Source organism: Coturnix japonica, unplaced genomic scaffold (genome assembly GCF_054131305.1).
Source record: "Coturnix japonica strain WE unplaced genomic scaffold, WE-NBRP24 Scf040, whole genome shotgun sequence".
Classification (NCBI taxonomy): Eukaryota; Metazoa; Chordata; class Aves; order Galliformes; family Phasianidae; genus Coturnix; species Coturnix japonica.
The window spans coordinates 5,366,386-5,383,027 of record NW_028188943.1 but is presented as its reverse complement, the minus strand read 5'-3'; the positions used below and the strand labels follow the sequence as shown (position 1 = coordinate 5,383,027).

General features: G+C 44.1%; 1 protein-coding gene across 1 annotated transcript; it reads right to left on the bottom strand.

Moving 5' to 3' along the window:
* Positions 1–10,967: 10,967 nt before the first annotated feature.
* On the bottom strand, positions 10,968–14,537 carry LOC146753104 (kinesin-like protein KIF20B). Its single transcript, XM_085531092.1, has 5 exons — positions 14,292–14,537; positions 13,773–13,853; positions 12,918–13,044; positions 12,238–12,380; positions 10,968–11,227 (listed from the first exon to the last, which is right to left on the bottom strand). Exons 1-5 carry the CDS (start codon positions 14,535–14,537, stop codon positions 11,147–11,149), a joined length of 678 nt encoding a protein of 225 aa, XP_085387218.1. The 3' UTR covers positions 10,968–11,146.
* Positions 14,538–16,642: the final 2,105 nt, after the last annotated feature.

The following is a 16,642-nucleotide window of genomic DNA, read 5'->3' as shown; positions in this document are numbered from 1 at the left end:
CCTGCAGAGATGGACAAAGTCCTGCTTACAAATTGACCAAGTTCCAGTGTACAGCAGAGTTTGTACCAGACTAACAAGCCACGTCATTCAATTCATGTGCTCAGGTTGTTATGCACTCAGAAAGGAAACAGAACTAACTGTTGAATTCTGAAGGTAATCTGTGGGGTCCTGTAGAGAGTGTTTTTTACAGCTAGTTATCTGAGAAGGGTCGTAAACACGGTGCGGTTAATCAAGCAGCCATAACACCTGCAAGGACAGTGAGAACATCAGGATGCCCTGTGATGGTTAGAAACTAGCCATGGTTCTGGGAACTCAGCAAGGGAGTATCTTTCAGGATGATAACAACAAGCTGTTAAGATACTCAGGGATGGTATGTAATTGGGAACCAATGATGAGCTCCACTTTTGCAATATGTATGAGCTAATTATCCGTATTATAAAGGTACACGCAGCCAAGGAATAAACGAGATTCGCTGATCATGTCAATGACAGGTGTGGCCGTCTGCTTTTCTCCCGCCGTTCTGCAACATCGTTGTTGTTTAGTGTCACTGGGTTCGTTAAACTGCTGTTCATTCTCAGATCGTTGGTTTTTTTTCATTTTTTCCCTCCTAGACCCATTCACAATCTCCCTTCTCTTCCCCTCTCGGCCGCGCTGCACCGCGCTGTTAGAGAGGGGAGGTTCTTTGTTCCTTCTCTCCCTGGGTTTGTTCCCACTGTCACCGAGTGAGCTCTAGAGAGAACTCCGTGACACAAACTCATTGCAAAGTCTAAGCTAGAAGAAGCATCACCTCAGTGTATCCCAGAAAAAGAACAGCGTTGAGATTTTAATTGGTTTTGGTTTTTTGTTTTATTGGGGGTGGGTTGTTTTTTGTTGTTTTTTTAGGGTTTTTGGGGTTTTTTTTTGTCTTTTTTTTTGTTTTTTTTTTGGGGGGGGGGGGGAGAGGGGGGAGAGGTGCGAGGGGAAGGGAGAGGGAGGGGACAGTTGTTTGGTTGTTTTTAATATACAATAAAGCTATGCAGTTCCACTGTCAGTCGCCTCAGAGAGTTCCCGAAGGAGCTCAACCACATTCTGCTCAACATCGAGTTGTTCCATTGAGTGGAGCAATGGTAGTCTTGCAGATGGAGCAATGCAGGAATTCTGACAGGATCTCCAGGTGTATCCAGTTCATCATCTGAAAGCTCCGCAATCAAATTGGAAGGGACCAGTCCTCTTGTGCCATCTGTCAGCTCTCCCTGAAACCAGCCATTCTCACCCACATCTCCAAAGACATTACGTTTTGTCCGGCAGTCAGAGGAAGCTCGTTTTCTGGGTCCTCATTAGGACCCTCAACAGGAATGTAGCTGTGTCGAGCTAAGAATCTTCAAACTGCTGGTGATACCTGTCCTGGAGAATGCAGGATGAAGGACAAAAGCTCTGCTCTCACATTCAGGGCCATCCTCTGACAGAAGGCAGCACTCAGGACTGTTCCCAAGGATCTCTTTCATGGCTTTCAGTTCAAGCTCCTGGTCTTCCAGATGACCTTGAAGACTTCGGGCCTCTTCAATGGCAGAATGGAACGGACTGGAGCTATTACGGAGATTCTTGTTTGACTGGGTCAGAGTCTGTCTCGTTGCCTTCCCCAGCTCCATCTGCTGCTTCTGCTGCTCTCTTTTCCCTCTTGTGTGCTCTGTGAGAATGAGTTTCAGAAAGCACTACTCAGTGACAGGAAATAAGGGGAAACTTGAAAGACTTTGCAACCTAAGTCCTGGCAGTGTACTGCCAGCGGCTGATTTGGCCATCCAGGATCCTGGCACCACAAATGCTTCATTGCCAAATGCAGCAATAAGGTGTTCTGGGGAAAGGCCAACTCACAGGTAGTCTTTGAGCACCCATATCCCAAAACCAACGGCCAGCACCAGCGCAGGCAGCAGCATCGCTGAGACCGTCACCGGAATGTGGCGCTTCCGCACAGATGTGTGAGCAGCAGCCTCTGTGCTTTTGCCTGTGTTCATCCCTGGAAGAAATGAGACAATGTCCCACGTTACCTTCAGCTGCATTACAGATAATCTCTCAGTGTGCTTCATGGACCCAAGAGGTCATTTTGTCAGTGGGTGCCACCGTCTCTGGTGCCGAAGCACCGGAGGACAAGAAGGATTGCTTCCACCTCTCGTTGGGTATGGAGAGGCTGCACAGGCACTACCCGTGTCCTCCTCTGGGCCGAGAGCTGGGGCTGTACTCTGGGGTCTGGGCTTGGTCCGTGGGGAGAGCTACAGAGCAGAATCCCTCACACTTTTCCCGGCATGCGTGTCCTGAGCTCCCCCTGTGGGACGCCCCCCAGGCTGAAGGTCAGGCTTCAGCCAGCACAGGGCACAGCCAGAGACAGCCCAGGGGAGAAACACTCCTGCTTCTTTTACATGTGCTCTATGCTCACACGCTCAGGTCTGGCTGCTGACCTGGTGTGCAAGAGCTGGCAGCAAGAGCCTGCAGGCACGCAGTGACTCTGGTTTGTGACACCGTATGATCATGGGACAAAAATTACCTGGCATGCCAGTTGGTGCTGCCTGCATTCCTCTGTCCGGGACGGGCAGTGTGGGATATCCACCTTCCTGCAGCGCATCCGGGACGGGCAGTGTGGGATATCCACCTTCCTGGAGTGCATCCCGCTCACTTTGTTGGTCCGTTCCTTTAGAAAGAAAGCAGGGCAGTAGGATTGGGATGTCACGTGCCCTCATCAAAAACTGAGCTTCTCCAATCCTGAACTCAGGTAAAGTCCAGGGCCCCCCCCAAGTACACTGTGAGCCCCTCTGTTACCCAAGGGCATTTGGGCCCTCCCAGCTATTGGACAATGCTGACTCCCTCACACCTCTTGAGAAATCAGCTCCTGTGCAAGGCCCTCACATACTGTGCTGTCACCAGCCCGTCACAGCCAGGTAGCTGCAGGCTGAAATCCAAGCTCTAACACACAGTCCAAGCCTTCAGAATTAGCATCTCCACCTCATTTCCAGCATTAGCAAAGGCAGCCAACCCTGCTTAGGACGCTCCTCCTGCCTTGAACTTGCTCAGCTGCACGGAGGGCTTTGGATGAACAGAAGCACAGCGCTTGCCACTTTGCCACTTGCTGCCATCTGGGTGCCAATGACTGCACAAAGCAGCTCTGACAAGTAATGGTTGTGCTGGGGGAGCAGCTGCCTCTGGGTCTTGGCTGGATGCAGACCATCTGGCAGCAGACCAGCTCTGGTGCTTGACAGCACCTGCAAGGTGATACACGGAACACGGCTGCAGCACGGCTCTGACCCATCCCTTCCTGCTGTGCAGGCTACAGCCTGCCCACACCTGTATATCACACCTCAGCTTTCCAGGTCCCACAGTGAACAGACTGAAGTATACCCACCACGCTCTGCCTTCTCCATTTCCTTCAGCAGTCGCTTCAGGAGACGGGATGAGCCCTGAGAGTATTTTCCTCGATTGGATTCATCCTCTTCTCTTTCCGGACCTTAACAGAATGTATGAAGTTAAATATCATGTGCATGAAGATCTGAAGATCAGCGGCGAGTCAGCCAAGTCAGTGAAGACAGAGTACTCACTGCTGGGATTCCAGCTGGGCTCCAGCACAGGAGGAAACCGATGACCGGGCAAGGCCCACACTGGGGGCACTTCTGCAACCAAAGACCCATGAAAAGTTTTAGTCACACACTACAGCATCAACTGAGTAGCAGAGCATACAGGGGACAGGGCCTGCAGACACAAGTGTGATCAGACACAGGTGAGGAGAGCTTCCGGCACATGTGGGGGCCTCCTTTTCCCTGAGTGACCTGTAGGGTCTGGCGGTGGTTGGGGAATGCCACAGCCCAAATACAAAGGTCTGGGCTCCCTCAGCTGCAGAGGGGCAGCGGTAACCTTCCCACTGAAATGTTGCAGCTCTCCGAGAGAAAAAATACTCATGGCTCATCTGTGCAAACCCTTCCGGGCACAAACAGGCTTGGAAAACCTGGAGAGGATCTCCAGTAAAATTGCACCCAGGTAAACCATGAGAGCATGAACGTTTCAGCCTCCAAGGAAACAGACACTCACAACTTACCCCTGGGTCGTCCCCCAGGCACAGGCATGAAGTCCGGATCCAAAGGAGCATCCGGAAAGGGAGCACGAAGCTCATAATCTAGAATCAAGAACAGATGAGATAAGTTCCCACTTATATACACTATATGATGTGATCTTCTCCCTCAGTAACTGGATGTGGAGAATAACTCAGGTCATGATTTCCAAAGTTGCAGGGTGGACGGGATGACCCGTAGGCTGGCACCTGGCAGCGTATGCAGTGCTCTCTCTGGGCCACGTGCCACATCTCTCACAGATTACGTGGAAGAAGATGCCCATCACCCCCTACCCAGCAACACCCCCATGGAAGGCAGGCCCCAGGCAAGTGTACTACAGGGCCGTGGGGACACAGCCTGACTTCTTGCTCCCAGCGCTGCTCAGTTTGGGTCCCATCTCTACCCACTCACCTGCTCCCCGTGCTCGCCACGGAGCAGCACAGCTCTCCTGAAAACTCATGGCCACCAATAGGAGGAAGAGGACAAGGCGGGCAGGGTCCATGGCCACCCCCACACTTGCACCACGCTTCCAACACCACCGCTGCAGCCACAGTGAGTGTCGCACTGAGCCAAGACTGCGGCCAGGCCTTGTGAGCTCATGACGCAGCTCAGCACAGTCATAGGATGGGGCATTGTGACCTCACATCTCTGTGATTCCGGGTGGTGGCTCCCCGCAGGCTGCTGCTCTTGTGATGCACTGCACCAGGGCTGTGGGGCTGGTGCTTACATCATAGAAATGCAGAATCATAGAATGGCTTGGCTTGCAAGGGACAGTGAAGAACTCAGAACCCCAGCCCCACTGCCTCGGGCAGAGATGCCACCCACAGAGTCTTGCTGCCCAGAGCTCCATCCAGCCTGGCCTTGAACACCTCCAGGGATGGAGCATCCACAACTTTGCTTGGCAAACTTTTGCAGAGCTTCAACAACCCCAAGAAGGCATTATTTCCAGCCTGGTGCAACACCTCAGGCCAGAGAGGTAGTGACGCAATATGCACAGGTTATCCACGCGTGTGAAACGTACTGCAATTAAGCAAGCCAAGCGGATAAATCCTCTCCAGTGTGGAGGATGATGGCTGAAATACAAGCTGAACTGCTGAACCAGGCACCAATGGGGCTTATGTGTTTGCGTCAAAAGACAAAATACCAAGCAGAGAGCATGGGAATCAGATGTTGTTTCTGAAGCAGAATTAAGTTTAAAAAAATTGATTTCACAGTCTGACATCAACCCTCCTCCACCCCTCCCATTCCCCCCCCAGCGCACCCCTCCCTTCCTTCCCTCTTTGTTTAACAAAGACTTTGAATAAAATCATCATATCAATACTACAATTGCTGGCCTGGGATTATTATCACCTCTTTCGGGTTCCTGGACAGGAGAGGTGCACCCCACTGATTTCAGTGGTCCTGCCTGGGTGGTGAGGTGACTTCACAGAATCACAGAATCACAGAATCACAGAATTGTAGGGGTTGGAAGGGACCTCTAGAGATCATTGAGTCCAACCCCCCTGCCAAAGCAGGCTCCCTACACCACGTCGCACAGGCAGGCGTCCAGGCGGGTCTTAAATATCTCCAGAGAAGGAGACTCCACCACCTCCCTGGGCAGCCTGTTCCAGTGCTCCGTCACCATCACTGTAAAGAAGTTCTTCCGCACATTCGTTCGGAAATTCCTATGCTGTACTTTCATCCCATTACCCCTAGTCCTATCCCCACGCACTACTGAAAAGAGACCAGCCTCACCACTATGGCTCCCACAACTCAGGTATTTATAAACCTGGATCAAGTCCCTTCTCAGCCTTCTGTTTTCAAGGCTAAACAGACCTAGTTCCCTAAGTCTCTCCTCATAGGGGAGATGCTCCAGGCCCTTCACCATCTTTGTGGCCCTCCGCTGGACTCTTTCCAAGAGATCCCTGTCTTTTTTGTACTGGGGAGCCCAGAAATGGACACAATATTCCAGATGAGGCCTCACCAGGGCAGAGTAGATCACCTCATTCGACCTGCTGGACACGCTCTTTTTAATACACCCCATAATGCCATTGGCTTTTTTGGCTACAAGGGCACACTGCTGGCTCATGGTCAATCTGTCGTCCACCAGAACGCCCAGGTCCCTCTCAGCAGAGCTCCTCTCCAGCAGCTCTTCCCCCAGCCTGTACTGGTGCATGCAATTATTTCTACCCAGGTGCAAGACTCTACACTTGCTTTTGTTAAACCTTATCTGGTTTCTTACTGCCCAGCTCTCCAGCCTGTCCAGGTCTCGCTGAATGGCAGCACAGCCTTCAGGCGTGTCAGCCAATCCTCCCAACTTCGTGTCATCAGCAAACTTGCTGAGGGTGGTCACTATCCCCTCATCAAGGTCGTTGATGAAGATGTTGAACAAGACCGGACCCAGTACAGACCCCTGGGGGACGCCGCTAGTTACAGGCCTCAAGCCAGACACTGCACCGCCAACGACAACCCTCTGCACTCTGCCAGTCAGCCAATTCTCAACCCACTTCACCGTCCACTCATCTATCCCATACTTCCTCAGCTTTGTTATAAGCTGAGGAATTAGTATCGAGACTGACACAATTAGTATCGAGACCCTGTTGCTTTTGTTGTAGAAAATACCGCGGTTTAAATGTGGTAATGATCCAGATTAGAGAAACAATAGGGTTGTGTTACCTCCGCTTTAACATGTTAACTTTACAAAATTTGTTTTTGAACCATTGCTCCCCCTCCTCGTGTGTGTAGGAACATAAGGGAAAGAGATACCTAAGAAAATCCCTTAGGATGTATATTGGCATATCAGAGGGATATTGCTGGGGAACCGGGAGGGACTCTAAGCAAGAACACCCTCATCAAATAATGTAATCATTGGTGGTTAGTATATAAGTTGGAGGACGGGTTAAAATGATCCCAAAACCAGGAAAAAGGATAGGGAAAAGATGTTTAAATATTGTGTTAGATATGGCCTAGAGATCCACTACAGGGAAAATCAATATTTGGCCAAAATATGGATCTGATGAGGGTTGGGTTTGTCAGATCTCGAATTTATATGTAAAGAACAAAACCCCTTTTCAAAGGAGGAATCAGAATATGCTGCCTGTTGGATACAAGAAATCAGCCTGTTATTAGTAAAAAGGCCCGGACCAGGAAGGAGAGGAATTAGAAAAAGGAACTAATCAATGGGACCCTCCTGAGAATCTCCCCCCCATATAACCCCAATGTAGCACAAAGGGAGACAGGCGCTGCCCCAGTAAGAGGAAATGGTAAAGCACACAGGGACATTTCACAGAAAAGAGGGGCATGCTGGGCTCAGGAGAGAATTAAAACAATGTAAAAGGGACATAAAAATTTCTCCTTTCCCAGACACTAGCTGTACCAGCACCTCAGTGTACCCCTTATGGGAGGTCCCATTGGGACAAGGACAAATATGCAATGTAAACTCCCCACTCACTAGTGGAGAAATTAGAAATTTTAAGAAGGAAATGAAATCTTTAATTGAAGATTCTATAAGAGTAGCAGAACAATTAGATCAATTTCTGGGGCTTTCAAAACTTTGGTCCCATCAGGACCCCCTGGTAAATATAAAAGTGGGACCTGAGGGGGAAGAAGTTGTGGTTTTAGTTGATACTGGGACAGCTCGTTCATCACTGGCCCGTAAGGTGTCAGGACTCAAATTAACAAATGAGGCCTTAAAGATAACAGGGGTAGAGAGAACCGGGATGACAGTACCACTTTTTGAGAATACTGTATTAAAACTAGGGGATAAAGATGAAATTGGGAATCAAGAAAAACATGAAATAAGGCCATAAAGATAAGGGTGGGACAGCCCAAGGAACTGAATGATATGGATTGCTAAGGGAAAGTTATGTGGTATTAAGGGTGTTTGTGGAAACTGAAAAATTGTACTGTTTGATCTGTGGGTTTTGAAGGGAATGGGACAAACTGCTTTGATGGTATAAGAAAGTGTAATTGCTATTGGTATACAGAAGTATAATTGAGGGTGTGTCAAAGTGTAACTGAAGGTACAAATAATGAAATTGTGTACAAAGGAAAAAGGGTTAAAGAGAAAGTGAGTTTATGTGTGCTGGTATGAGAGCAACCCCCTGTATTGTTTCCCCCCCCCCTTGCAATAACTCTTGGAGTGAGAGAGAGCCGGGTACAGAGACTGTTGCTGTAAGCAGCAAAGGGGGGAGGTGGGGAGGAGGGGACAATGGAAGTGAGAATAGCCTTCATGTGCAGAGATGTAGGAAACCTGAAATCCCAGTGTTAGCACTGGACACCTGGAGAGAAGGAGGTGAAACTGAAATAGGATGTTAGTAGTTTTTGTAATGATGAGAGTTTGGAAAGTGAGAAAGTTTGGGACAGACACAGGCTGGAGGAGTAAGGACTGGCAAGGTATAACAGGGATGTCAGGACTGAAAAGAGGTGAACGATATGAAAACAAAACAAAACTGATTGACAAACAGATAGTAAGGGAATTGGTGATAATAACAGCTGTTACTGTTGTGGTGCCAGAATAGGGCCGTAGGACCCAGAGATCCCCTCAGGGAGAGGTGGGGGGAGTGGGGGCTTGAAGTGCCCAGGGAGGGCTCCGCCCCACTGAAAGGAAAGCAGTGTGCAAACTGCAACGGGAAATTGCATCTAGGGAAGCAGGATAAAGAGATTTATTTTCTGGTGGATATGGGTGCTTCTTACTACTCATAGATGGTTTTGTAACAGTAATAGAAGCTACTGCCCAACAAGAAAAGGTTTACGGTTTTTTTTGGATTAATTAAATATAAACTAAGTAGGAATACAGAAATTCTTGTACCTGCCAGGTTGCTCTGGCAAGAAATTTAATAAAACTGGAGCTAAGGGTCCAACAATATTGACTGTTTAAAAACTGTAAGTCTGGCATTAGCACAAATGGGGAAAAACAATGTTGTACCCCAGGAGTCACAGCAATATCAAACATGATGCACTTAGGGGTGTGGGCATCAGGGCCAAACATGAAGCCCTGAATAGAAGTTAAAAGCAAGAGATTGCCCAGTCAGGGTAAAGTGGTACCCTATAAGGACACATAACTGTAGAAGGATAGAAGACTTTCTGGAGTTTGGACTCCAATTTTGCAAAAATTTTTGATAGCAAGTGCTGTAGTTTGGTACAACACTTGAAGGCAAGTAATAGAATTGTTGAATGCATACACTCAGTGGTGGCAAATCCATGCACTTTATTAACCCAGTTAAGGAATGAATAGGTGGAGTTTACCTTCTGGATTTGAAGGATGTTTCTTCTGCCTGCTTTCTGTATCACGGCTTTACAAGTCGGTGTGCAGGTTTGGAGGAGCTATCCCCCTTGCACCCAGCGCTGCACAACGCTGGAATAAACATACCTGCTTTACAACCCATCTCTGGATTATAGAGTTTGATTCCGCAAGTCAGCTAAACATTTGTGGTTGGTTTTTCTTTTCCCTAAACAAAGCAACCTGTTTTCTGCACTTGCTGTGCCTTACGAAAATGCACAGAAATTAGGCAAGCCTGAGACTCACCAAACACCACATGTGACATTTTGTAAAAGGTCAGTTTTGCAGCAGAGAACCACATATAATTATACCAAGTGTGCAACTACTTTTCCCATGCAGCAGCAGGCAGCAATGAGGCTGTTCTCATAATAAAAATACCATTTGAAAAGTAGTGTAATTAAGTGTATATCATGATGTACCCAGTAGCAACGAGAGCTCTATTAACAGCTTCTGGAACAAGAAGATCACTCCCATCCCCTGCAATGACTTTGCCTCCAATATCACATGGCTGATAAATTGCAGTCTTCTGGATATGAAATATTTGCAAGTAATTTGCAAACTGCAGCTAATCAGAACCGTCTTCCATATTGTCACCAACCACTTCAGGCAGCATTGTTCCATTTTGACATCTGGCTATGAGGCATTCATGCACGGCATTCACATACATGGGTCAATAAATAGGAGGGAGGGTGATTTCAAGTACTTATGCTTCCATCAGTTTCTTCTGTGTACCTGTGCAGTAGCTGCCCATCTCACCTGGTAGGTACGAATGCTGTTTTCTACTCCAGGTCAATAAAAGCCTCCATGTTGACATCCACATGCAGATTTGTCCAGCTAACACCATGGAGAAAAGCTTCTAAAAGTCAGTTCAAGTTTTTAATGAGATTGCTGAGCATAAAACCACATGATTCCCATGATTTTTCACAGATTGTTTTCTGCAAACCTGGATCTCACAAGCCTACAAGCAAGGAGAAAGCTTATCGGCACAGCAACAAATAGTACGATTGTGGGTTTTTTTAAATACAGTCAGTATACTGTTCTATCACCAGCTGCTTTTAAGGCAATTCACTCCCATCAAACTCTCAAATATTCACCCAAGTCGGCTTTCATCCATGTTTTTACCTCCTGAGCAATTGAATCTATAGGAACTATTGGACTTGGAGACAACACAAGGACATACTGCCAGCTGAGAACCTTTCAGCTAATTCATCCAACAGCATCTAAAGGTTCGAAGCTCACTGAGGGGGAGAACAGTATTTGGGATATTAGAATTCCCCCCAAATGTATTGGGTTTATTTTTCTAAGTTTATTAATTTAAAGCTGAACTTGCACAAGTGAGGGAAAGCACCTTTTTCCACACTGAGGAATTGGCACCATCTTCTCTCCAAAGAAAATTCTTTAAAAAGGCCCAAAAATTAAGTATACATAAATATTAATGTGTATTCATGCTCTTCTCTCTGCCAGAGTTCTGCTAAGTACACCAGTCACGTGAAAAAAGCAAGCCAGGCCATCCTGAACAAGTACAGTTATTACTGCACAATGGGTAAATAGCAATCAGTCATAGAGATACTGTTCCTATACAGGGGAGGCAAGACAAAAATAAATAAACCCTTAACCACAATAAAATCCAAACCCAGTTTAAGAAAGCTTGTATTTATTTCAGCCTCAATGGAGTCAGTTTGAAACTGTCAGAGAGACACTGTACACCTATATACAAATTTAAGAACACAACGGAGTAACTGTTACTGTTTATTAACAACCAGTTTTAATAATACGATAAAAGTATGTCCTGAGAAAGGGGAACAAACATGCTTCTTCAAGGTTTTTTAGCTGTTCTGGATCTCAGCCGTCGCTTGATGATCAGATGATCACTTTCCTTCTTTTGTTCCTCAGATTCCTGAAGAAAACATTTCAAAAGTTACTCATCTTTTCGCACAAGACTGACAAGCTCTTCTTGACCCACGCAAACATATTTCTTCCCCTAAATGGATTTCAGAATGGCATTTGCTTATTATATTTTATTCAGAAAACTATGGGATACCGAGATCATTTTAATGCAGCTTAATCACAAGGAACAAATATGGAGAATGTACAAAATCCTGTTTATCTTAAAAAAGCACACACATCTGAGGAAAGCCTGAAGGCAGCTTTCATTTTGAAATACTTGTTTTCAAAAGAGTATTATAATACTTGTTTTGTGAAACATGAAGCTTTCAGAAAACATTTTTAGCCTCAATCCCTGTAGCTATGACTTGCCCAGAATTTCAGTTCTCGGTTCAGTTCCATGTTCTCAGAACTACAGTGAGAAAAGAAATTCTCATCTTCTTCATCCTCTAACAAAAAAAATAACATTTTGGTTTCTGCCCCTATCATTCGTCAAATCATCAAAAAATTCAGAGGGATATTACAGTATGGGCAAATGATCACTTTGCTGAACAGAAAAAGGACTCTAATATAATTAAAAGATGCAGTTCCAACAGAGCAAGAATGTTCTTAGCACAATAGCTGCCGACAGAGTCATGAAACTGGCACATCAGATCCTTTGCAAGTTGGCTTAGACAGGAGATCATAGTTTAAGCATACCTAAAAAGCTGTCTACGTTGTGCTCTAGAAAAGCGTGTAGTAGAATAATCCCACTCCGACACATTGAAATTATCTATGATTCCAAATTAGAAGACATCTCCGTGATTGCTACATCACCTACTTAGTAAACTGTAAGCCAGCCAAACACAGAGATCTTTGAGGACAAACTAAAACAGAACAGCAGGAAGACCAACAAGAATGACTTGGTAGAATAAAGAAATACCTCAGTACTTTCAACCTCCCCCTGCAAATAGATGAAACCTCCAGTCTGTTTGGACTCCTTAGTAGTTTATTTTAAGCCAAGACTACAGTATAATCGCTTACCGAAGAAGCAGGTATATCTAGAGGGCCAGAAACGACAGTGGAATACAGCTTCCTTTTGCATCGTTTTGGCTTGGTCTCTCCTTCTACGAGACTTTCAGGTTCGTTTGATTTAGGAGAACTTACTGCTGACATCAGCTTCTTGGCTAGAAGAAATTTGTTTTGATACATAAACCAATCAACTTACTGGTTTTGTGAGTCTTTAAATCACTGAATGCAAAAAAAGCTTCGTAACAAACTTGGTTTATTAATGACACGTAAAATTTAAGTGAAAATACTCAGAAATTGTATTTGTTCATCGAGGTTCTTTATTGCTTCTATAGCTGAAACAGTTTATAGGTTCAGGTACGGCAGCTTAAAGCATGCATTAAAATGGAGTATGAAAGACAATCATGGCTCAGAAGTCGCTGGAAGTCAGAAACTTCAGCAGGAGTTAAACAACAGGCCTAACTTTCGTGCTGACAGAAGCACAAGACAGAACCAACTTTCTCTGTATACTTGTAGGTTTTCACAAATGTAATAATGAATCTCTGAAGAGACGAATAAATGCATTTACTTCATAAATCAAAGGACAACTTAACATGGCAGACAAGTCTAAGAACACATACATTAATAGCCTACAGCAGAAACAAGCCATTCTACAGTGTCTAGAAAACATGGAATAAAACTTATTCTACACCAACCTTTAGAGTGTATAATAGAAGGAGAGCTTTGAATAAAATCTCCAACTTTTTGCAGTGTTTCATCCTTCTTTTTAGTCAGTCTTGAAGCATGTACTCGCTTTCTCAGGAAGTAGTCTTTTCCGGATTTCTGTTCAACAGAGATGTGAACATGTGAAACAAGAGCATTGTTTAAACTTCATTTTAGTTCAACGTTATTTTAAGTTGACATTTTGAGCTTTACTACTGACACCTCTGTTCATTATGCTGATGATACCACAACGGCAAGTAATGTAGACAATTTTACACCCTTTAGGGAGTTGTCAAAATCTCAGCTATTTCAAGGCATACGTTTCTTAAAGTTTCTTAATAAGGCAGTAGTTTCTTTAAAAGTAGCTCCCAAGCTGTGGAGTTGTTTCTTACATAAGCTGTTCTAATTACATAAAATAAACAAACATACAAAACAGAAGACAACAGACGGGAAAAATCTACTACTCATACTCTGACCATGCCAAGGATACTGCTATCACATGTGAACATCTGTTTTTAATAACTGCCATGCATATTAATGATATGAACCTTAGTTTAATACAAGGGCTTCACTTACAAAAGCACACGATAATACACTAAAGCTTCTCTTCCCAACTATTCAGTGTGCTATATCCTTCCCTCCAAATCATTACACAGTACAGCCATGACACGCTCTGGGGACAGACTGACTTGCCCTTTGGTTAGCTTATGGAATTTAATAGGAAGAGCTCATAAGCATGTAAGATTCCCATTCAGGTATACACATAAGGATAAGACACTGCTTCTTTCGTGTGACCACACAATTACAGGAAGTCCCAAGCTAGCTTCAAAACTAGAACAAAAACCAACCATTTTCTCGTCACTTGCAGAGGGTGAATTAAAAGCCATGACAGGTTTTGTATTTTTCGTGTTCTCACTTTTCACAAAATCCTGGGAAAATAAGACAAGTTTCAGCCATGATTCTTTTGGAAAGAACAATTGATGTCACAAAAGTGAACACTTTAAACACTTTTGCTAATAGTAGGGAAGTATTTGCTAGTGGTAACTATTCCACTGTAAATCAAATAATAAATAAGCATTCAATTATAAAAACAGGACATTAAGATATCAGTATTAGACATCTCATGATGTCTAAAAAGCTGATTTATGTCTACAGGTTTCAAAGAAAATACACAATGGAGTTAAGAGAAATTCCCTTCTCTTAAACCATTATCACTGAGCTTGGCTATTAGTTTTGTTCATTAAAGCAGTTCATTGATTAAATTCTTCAACTACTTTACTGAGGTAGAAATAGCATTTTTTTAATGCTTGAATGAGAATGGTAAAAAGGCATCAGATATTTTGTTTTCTGTTGGGTCTAGGTCATACCTCATCCATGTCATCACTTCTTTTCTTTTTTGCCTTAGGCATTTTCACTCCTAAAGGTATCATGCTGCCGTGCTGCTTTATCTCCATCTTATCAGGTTGCAGAGGTGTCAGTGGGATTTCCAGCTCCGGTTTTGGGAACCGACTAGTTTTGCCATTTTCTGCGGACACTCCAGAAGAGTCGAGGACAGTTTCCAAATGCTCCTGATAGCACAGAAGAATTTTAAGTGCAAGTGTTAATGTAGCCATGAGATTAAAAAGCTATAAAGCATCTGGAAAAGGATATGTAAGCATTCGATTTTCCTGCTGTAAGAACACTTGTAACAGAAGGAGTCTATTTCAGTTACAGCACAGTTTTACCCTTCTTTCCTAGAACTTGTTACATTTAAAATTATTTCCAATCTATGATCACAAAAAAAGTTCTCCATGTTAAACTGAGCCTGATACTTTACAAGTCATTTTTTCTCAAGGGCACAGACAACTACACTTTTTTTTAATAGAGAATGGTGGTAGAACTGACACGTTTTTCTTCATCTCAACTCTGCTGCGTCAGAACTGGGCAGGAACAGGAGCATTTGATTCAAGTGTTTGATTAACTTCCAGCTTAATCTTAGGGAATTTGCCCTTCCTCTTCTACACTAGAGATGTTATTTACATAAGTAAGGTCCAGCTGGCAAGGTGCAAGCCCAGTACAAGTCATTAAAGAACTCCATTGCTATCTTTTCCCTGGAGAGAATACAGACATTCAAGCAATGACACCGTACTTAAGCTGAAGGCTATCATGTACCTGCTCATGGTCAAATGGCAGCAAATGCACAGCTAAGTGACAGGGAAATGTCAGTATGCATTTCCCCAGCAGCACTTACTGTCCACAATCCACCCAATCCTGTTTTTCTCAACAGGAACAACAAAGTCAGAACTGAGATCACCTGGACTCCTCCTTCTCTATGGCAGGAATTCAGCTAGCATATCAAAAATGAGTTCAGATGCTGGTTGAACACATGGAAGACAGGCTGCTGGGGACATCAGAAAATGGGAGATGGCTGCTTCTACTGCTGCTAGTAACTAGCAAACTCCAGTGTCCCAAACACAGACTAGCAGCTTTTACTACTTACACTGTTCCAACCCCCTGAGGGGAGTCTTCTTCCTCTCAAAAAGTTACCAAAGATTGTAGAAAGACAAAAAGTAGTCAGAGCCACTTTATCAGGCTCTGCTAAGAATCTGAATGGAGTATCACCACCCACTGTATTTCCAAGAATTAAGTTGGTTAATAAATACTTTGTTTTTAAAATATATGTAACTGCTATTTTATGAAAGTTAGCAATTAAAAACTTATATAGGAATGATTAACATCATCTGCTAACAAAACAATGTCCAGAAATCCTGCAGAGGAAGAAAATAAGTTCAATTTGCTGTGCCCGTTTCAGTGGCTCCATGAATTTTTTCCAAGTAACTTATCTAATCATGAGCCACTTCATAAGCATTAACATGAGGAGAGTTTTCAACAGCACCTGACAAAAATTCATCACACAATTGTTTCAACAGCTTTTATTCCTATCAAAGGCTATAAAAACAGGTGATCTGATCACCTTGAAAGGGATAAATAAATTAAAACTTGGGAATTGTTTAGAGAACATGAGATCTTTTCCTACTCATTCCTTATCAAAAGCAATACAATCACAACATTTTCAGATCTGAAGTTTCATACTAACCTCAGATTCATTTAATGAAGTGAGGCTCCTAGTACATCGACGTGACAAATAATTGTCTTCAGCTTTGCATCTTAATGGAATACTTTCTCCAGTTTTAGTTTTGCTTTGTTGTTTCCTAGGCTGTAAATATTTAAAAGGAGTAAAGATTAGGCTATGCATTAGACCTCCAAAATATCTCGAGTTTTCTAAAGTTACAGTGTAAAACCTCAAGCTCAGACGCCACATGAACACGTAAGCTGAAACACAGCACAAGTGTGGGAAGGTAGTAACATCTATTCATTGTGTGATCTTCAGATACACCCTACTGGGTCTCACTAACAGTCTCAGGCAGTATTCTGCCTCCAAAAGAGAGAAAGCGAGACATTATTTAGGGACAAAATCTGTAACGCTGGTCGTTTTGTCATCCATTCCCCCCATACTCTGCACGCTCACAGCTGCTATGTTAGAACACCAAAGGCTAAACCTCTGCCTAATCTTCAGCATCCACATACGAATACATGGAAAACTGCATGGAAAAGTTCCATAATGTACACAGAGAGATGGTGTTCTAGTAAATAAAATATTTTTGAGAAGATGAGAGCTCATGTTTGAGTGGAAGACAAAAAGAACCAACAAGTACTCATCACTGAATATGTAGTTAAA

What these genes read in the sequence shown, in the direction of transcription:
- LOC146753104 (XM_085531092.1), bottom strand. Translation starts at nt 14,537, where the DNA reads ATGGCTACATTAACACTTGCACTTAAAATTCTTCTGTGCTATCAGGAG. An exon ending in CTGCAAGTGACGAGAAAATG is followed by an intron (nt 13,045 to 13,772) that starts GTTGGTTTTTGT and finishes TCTGTTGAACAG; the next exon opens with AAATCCGGAAAAGACTACTT. An exon ending in TAGATATACCTGCTTCTTCG is followed by an intron (nt 11,228 to 12,237) that starts GTAAGCGATTAT and finishes TGTTTTCTTCAG; the next exon opens with GAATCTGAGGAACAAAAGAA.